We start from the raw sequence: 7,023 nt of genomic DNA on the forward strand, positions 1-7,023 counted from the left end.
TACTCATCCGTTTGACCTGAAATCTGTCGGGTTTTGTCCCAAATTCAGTGGAGATTCTTACGCGGTATTTCAGGAAAAAACCATTTCAGGAGAATTTTTCAGAAATTTTGTGCAAACCAAGGCTATCCTCTAGCAAAACTTGTGAAATTTCGCCCTACTTTCTGCAATTTTTTTCCGGGTCCGTATTGCGCTGAAAAAAATCACACAAGTACTTTCATATGTTGTTTGAACCCAGGTAAGGAGGTACGTCCATAAACAAATCACAGAAAGAAGATAAGGGGAAGAAAAGTCATGACGTTTTGTTTTCGGAAAACCGGTTTTGTTCATTCTCGGTCTGGGACTTAGTGCGCCTTACTCCTTGGTTATTTTGGTCTGAAATTTTTTCCAAACATTCGTCAGTGTCTCTATTGAGTTTTGGCTGAGATTTGAGCCCCAGACTCGTCCCACAAGATTCGAAATAAAATTTTTATTCATCACTGTCCGGGCTGAAAGGAAGGTTCGTTTGTGTGTGAAACTGTTTGATTTTTTTCCTGGGTGAATTCTTATCTGTTTGACCTGAAATCTGTTGCATTTTGTCCCAAATTCAGTGGAGATTCTTACGCGGAATTTCAGGAAAAAACTATTTCGGGAGAATTTTTCAGAAATTTTGTGCAAACCAAGGCTAACCTCTAGCAAAACTTGTGAAATTTCGCCCTACTTTCTGCAATTTTTTTCCGGATCCGTATTGCGCTGAAAAAATTCACACAAGTACTTTCATATGTTGTTTGAACTTAGGTAAGGAGGCACGTCTATAAACAAATCACAGAAAGAAGATACGGGAAGAAAAGCCAGGACGTTTTGTTTTCTGAAAATCGGTTTTGTTCATTCTCGGTCTGGGACTTAGTGCGCCTTACTCCTTGGTTATTTTGGTCTGAAATTTTTTTCACACATTCGTCATTGTGTCTATTGAGTTTTGGCTGAGATTTGAGCCCCAGAATCGTCCCACAAGATTCGAAATAATTTTTTTATTTATCACTTCCCGGGCTGAAAGGAAGGTTTGTTTGTGTGTGAAACTGTTTGATTTTTTTCCTTGGTGAATACTTATCCGTTTGATCTAAAATCTGTCGCGTTTTGTCCCAAATTCAGTGGAGATTATTACGCGGAATTTCAGGAAAAAACCATTTCGAGAGAACTTTTCAGAAATTTTGTGCAAACCAAGGCTATCGTCTAGCAAAATTTGTGAAATTTCGCCTTACTTTCTGCAATTTTTTTCTGGGGTCGTATTGCACTGAAAAAATTCACACATGTACTTTCATATGTTGTTTGCACCCAGGTAAGGAGGCACGTCCATAAACAAATCACAGAAAGAAGATACGGGAAAGAAAAACCAGGACGTTTTACTCTCGGTCTGGGACTTACTGTGTCTTACTCCTTGGGTATTTTGGTCTGAGGTTTTCACCAGATATTCCTCATTATGTCTATTGAGTTTTTGCTGAGATTTGATCCCGAGACTTGTCACACAAAATTCACAAATTCAGTGGAGATTCTTACGCGGAATTTCAGGAAAAAACCATTTCGGAAGAATATTTCAGAAATTTTGTTCAAAACAAGACTATCTATTTCAATAATTTTTTAAAATTGTAACTATTTTATTAATTACTTTGTGAAATTGTACTTAAAAAACACCTTTTCTTTCTATGCCAACATAAAGAAAGAGGGTTCTTTTGTGATAAAGCCGTTGCTGTATAATAATATAAGATGGTACCTCTTTTTGTTCGTGTGTTGATAATAAAAGAAAAGTGATACAATATATCTATAATCTCATTGTCTAAAATTTCAATTTTTTTTTATAGAATGACAAAAATATTATTTTCATATCATGCCTATAATTACTGATAGTAAAATATGAATATATATTATTACAGGATAAGATAATTTTAGACACGTCAGGGATGACGTCATCAAGTAAAGTGGGTATTTAATAAAGACACTTGGAACACGTTGTACAGTTCACGCGGTTAGGATTGAGACACGTGTTCATCTTCTTGTGGTGTGAATGGTTTTCACTTTGTCAAACTGACGTGTAATTTGTTTATCCAATTCATAAACTAGTCATCTTCATTGTTACCTTTTTTTCTAAATCTTTCAATATTTTATTCATTCTTTTCATTGCTCTTTCTTATGCAAACATTTTTTAAAAAGGTTGAGATTTCTCATGGTAATTCTTTATTGTATTATTTGCTTTTCAAAATAGTGTTTTGTAATAAGGCAGTCAACATTAAATGTGCCAAATTGATATTTTAAACTCTCTTTCCCATATGTTGATTCAGAAAGGTCACCTCAATTATCTCTCTTTTCTCACTCTCTTTCTACAAAATTCAAAATTTCATATACATAACAAAAGGGTTGTCATAATAAGTTCATTAATTTGGAGCAATTCTTAAAAACTGTACAAATTGTTGACCAAATTAACTTCCCTAGTTAAATGAAAAAAAAATTAAGTAATTGTTTTTTTTTCATAATATCATATATTAAGAATTGAATTTTAAGTTTAACTGAATCTTATAAAATCAGATAAAATTTATATTTACTTATATTATATAATAAAATATTTTTATTTTTATTTAAATTTATAATACATTATCTCACGCTGAGACTTACCAGCTCATGCATAAACTATATATTATGAGTAAGATATATAATGTGAAGTAATTCATCGCTCTCGAAAAAGAATTTATTCATTCTCTTCCAATTGTTTGAACTATAGGTGTGATGATTTACTTTACGGACGAGGTCTCTAGTTCAAGTTCAGGATGACCCAGTTACGTCGAGAACAAGAATAGAAAACTGACTTGACTCCTTCATGCATGCTGCACTCAGCTTGGGGGATATAGCTTAGTTGGTAGAGTTCCATTCTTACAATTGGATTTGTAAATTACAGTTGGATAAGTCTAACAAACTCTTTATTATGATAAATTATAAATGACACTGATATCAATTTAGCTTAAAATTCACTTCCAAATATATTATATAAATAAAATCAAAATATATTATATAAAGAAAATCGAAAGCTTCTGGATCTAGTTTTTGAAGGATCGAATTTTTCTTTTATAAAATAGCATTAAATATAGAGAACAAAAAATAAGAGAGAATAAAAGAGAAGAGATAACAGAATATGAAGAAATGATAGGGCCCTCGCAATTAGGTCTTATTCTGCCCTTTCATATACTTTCTCACTTCCTTTACGGTTACCGATTCAAGCAATCAACTTATCGGAATATTAAGGATTTTTTTATATAATTTAAGCGCAATTAATTTTCATACAATTATTTAAAAATTATTGTCTGATTAAAAGGTTTATTTGAATGAATTATTTTATATTGTAATAAAGATAGTTGAATAAAAGTTTGTGGATGTGTTATTGAGTGATGGGGACTGGCCACGTGGGTTGTTGGCCTGTTCTTGTCCTTCTCATTGCCACCAATAATTCACTTACCCCATCATGCCATACCCATGTCATCACATTCATCCATACATACACATCAATCATACATACATTCATATATCAATCATTCAAAATTTGAAGGTTAAGTTAAGGAATGCAACTGCAACAACGGTGTTAATGAGCAGCTGAATTGCTCATCAATTCTTCATTACTTGAAGTGTATATCACATTTAAAGATGAACATATTTTTGTCTCCTCATTCAAATCAACACTCACATGGATCGGTTACACATCAATCATACAAACAGTATGTTTATTTTGAACTTTTTAAGATTGTTATTTTGAACTTTTTAAGATATTTTTAAGATTGTTATTTTTAACTTTTTAAGATAAAAGGGATGTCTCTCAACCAGAGCATGTAGTTGAGGTCGGTTAAACTTTAATATGATTGTGTTCATCGTATCTTGCAAACTTTATGGACTCAAGAAAATGAGAGATTTTCACCTACAGATCATACTCCGCCACTCAAGTCATTAAAAACATAAAATATAATATATTAAGTGTAAAATATGAGTTGAAAGTACTCTCTGTTGTATATAGAGTAGTCCGATTTTACTATTGACTTAATTTAATAATAAATGTTGTTTCCTAAGATTGATTGTCCTGTATCTTTTTATTTACGTTATACCATATTAATATCTTTTAACTATAAATATTAAGTGATATCTTTATACATAATATTAGACTCGATCCATTTGAGATTACTAACTGAAAGGTTATCATTCACACTACAACAACATTAATTTGAGGCCAGATTTTCTGGTATCTGATTATTCTCCTGTTTCTGAAAGATGAAAGTGTCTAAAAAAGAACAAAGTTACATGGGGGTTTCATTTAATTCTGATGCATGTAGAAACTTACAAATTGTCTTCACTTACTGAATTTTATAGAGACCCACATGTTGATCCCCAATCAGACAGATTCAAGAGGGTTTCATCCTCATTGTCTAGAATCAGACACAATGCAAATTGCTAAGGCTGAATGTTATGTATGCCACATATTCTCCAAAGTTTGGTAGTGGAAACGTATACAATACACACCAACACTTCACTCCATTTCCTAACCACTCTTTTTCTTCTGAATGAATTGAATATGGTTCCCTTTTTCTAAATTATGCAGATTCCTATGAAGAGAAGAAAAGACATGATCAAGTGTTTCATTTGTTGGTTTTTTCCCAAGGCTTCTTTGGATTATTGACTTTGAGTTATTTTTAATGCAATCATTTTGACTGTTGGGTATAACAAATGTTAAATAGAAGAAAAGAGAGAAACAATTTTTAAAAGTAGATGAAGAGAAGGGTACGTTCGTGTCAGACACCTCTCTTAAATGACATGTTTGGACACATGTGTTGAACATCGACACTCATGATACACTTGTAAAACACATATTCGTGAAGTGTAAAATTCAAAAAATATTTGTTAAATTTTTTATAATTCTAACACGGTTCTAACATAATTTTAAAAAAAAAATACATTAATTTTTTTAAAAACTCAAATTTATGATATAAATTTTTATTAAAATTATAAAAATAAAAAATAAATATTTTTGAATTTATATACATAAATCTTTATAATTCATAATAAAATAATATATAGATATATATTCTTATGTTCTACATTTTAGATATTATACTAACGAGTTTCTGTCTAGTTTGAGTTTTTGTCTGTGTCTATATCATATCGGTCTTTAGTTTAAGATTTTTTTTCTGTTTCTATATCATATCAGTGTCTTTTTGTCTGTGTCTATATCGTATCAGTATGGTAAATACGATGTGCATGTAGAGTTTTAAAAAAGTTGGGTTTGATTTGTCTGTTTCAATAATTTGTATCGTTTGTTGGATCCCCTCACATGCGTATTCCTTGAATGGAATTGATGCAAACAAAAGCAGGGGACCCCACCCACTTTCTTCCTTTATTTTCTTCAATCCATCTATAAAACAACACTGCTTGCTGATATGGATTATGCCATTGTTTTCAGATTCAACACTATAAATCTCACATAATACGTTGAATAATCCCCAAGAAAAGGAGCGATAGAGAAGGTTCTGGAATCCGGGGTCTCGCACTTGGATTAAAATACGACCAATTATAGGACCCAAACGAAAAAAGATTAAATTTTTGAAGCAAAATGAGTTGGAATATATGGTGGGGATGAGATGATGGTGATGGGCATGCATGATGAGATGGAATTCGGGAATAGATAAATAGCGGGTGGGAGAGGAGAGAGAGGAGAAGAGTGAAGATGGAGAAACAGAGAGAGAGAAGGAACAAGGGGAAGAAGATGATGAAGAAGCAGGTGCTGTTGGAGGGCTACGTGGAGGAGGATCTGGCCAGAAGCAAGAGTCTTTCTGACGAGGATCTTGAGGAGTTGAAGGGGTGTTTGGATCTTGGATTTGGGTTCAGCTACGAGGAGATTCCGGAGTTGTGCAACACTCTACCAGCTCTGGAATTGTGTTATTCCATGTCTCAGAAATTCATGGATAACTCTCCTCCTTCTCCTTCTTCTTCATCGTCTTCTCCTTCTCCTCATTCACTGTCAACACCTTCCATTGCCAACTGGAAGATCTCGAGCCCCGGTGACCACCCGGAGGACGTGAAGGCCAGGCTCAAGTTCTGGGCTCAGGCCGTGGCCTGCACTGTGAAGCTCTGCAGCTGAGAATCCTTTCAGCGATTCCTTCATTGATTTACCTGGAGACACAAGATCGATGATGGGTGGAGGAACCTAACTGGGGATCCAGGGTTCTGCTGTCAGAGTAACCCTAACCCTCACCTAACAATCTTCACAGCCTTAGGCACAGGCATCATCTTGTCACTTGTTAATCATGATTACATTTCAATAAAACATTCTGTACTATGTTTCAGATCTCCTTCTCATGTTCATGTTCATGTTCATGTTCTTGTTCATGTTCATGTTGGATTCCTTCTTTTGTTGTAACTGGATTCGAAGCAAACCATGAATAGTGTTTTTTTGTGCAGCGGTTATATAGATAAGCAACGATGGTTAGAGCTGGGGCAACTACTTAGGTAACTGATCTAACTGCACTAACGTCTTTTTGGTGTTGGATAATTAATTAACCCTTGCGCATCTGAAATCGGTGTGTGTGTGTGTGTTGTCGCGTAGATGAATAAATTCTGGTGTGGTGAAGTGAAGCCATTGGCATTGCTCCCAGATTTTCCCTCAAATTGTTCCTCCAAACTAATCGCTGATGCAATTCCAATAACTGAGATGGTCACACCAGTATAATTGAGTGTTAGAAATTGGCTCATGATGAGTGACCAGAATCTATGAGAAACGACAAGAATTCGTCACGAGACCATTCACGGGTGTTCATTTCATAGGAGTTCGCCTTTTCAGACAACCAACTGATTCGATGTTGTGAGCTTTTGTACATAAATGTCTCAGGAAATGATGATGTGTTTGGCGTGTCACGTGATGAAATTGTTCTTACTGTTATTGTTGTTATGGTTGGAAACAGATAGATTCCAATTCAGATCAGAGAAATGGAGAACTCAACAACACAATACTTCAATCTTGAGCTA

At 34.1% G+C, this 7,023-nt stretch overlaps 1 protein-coding gene across 1 annotated transcript; it reads left to right on the forward strand.

Moving 5' to 3' along the window:
* The first annotated feature begins 5,577 nt into the window (after nt 1-5,577).
* On the forward strand, nt 5,578-7,023 carry LOC137828313 (uncharacterized). Its single transcript, XM_090305121.1, has 3 exons — nt 5,578-6,281; nt 6,460-6,507; nt 6,605-7,023. Exon 1 carries the CDS (start codon nt 5,726-5,728, stop codon nt 6,137-6,139), a length of 414 nt encoding a protein of 137 aa, XP_090161247.1. The 5' UTR covers nt 5,578-5,725; the 3' UTR covers nt 6,140-6,281; nt 6,460-6,507; nt 6,605-7,023.

This window comes from Phaseolus vulgaris, chromosome 7 (genome assembly GCF_051622355.1).
Source record: "Phaseolus vulgaris cultivar YP4 chromosome 7, ASM5162235v1, whole genome shotgun sequence".
Lineage (NCBI taxonomy): Eukaryota > Viridiplantae > Streptophyta > Magnoliopsida > Fabales > Fabaceae > Phaseolus > Phaseolus vulgaris.

What these genes read in the sequence shown, in the direction of transcription:
- LOC137828313 (XM_090305121.1), top strand. Translation starts at nt 5,726, where the DNA reads ATGGAGAAACAGAGAGAGAGAAGGAACAAGGGGAAGAAGATGATGAAG.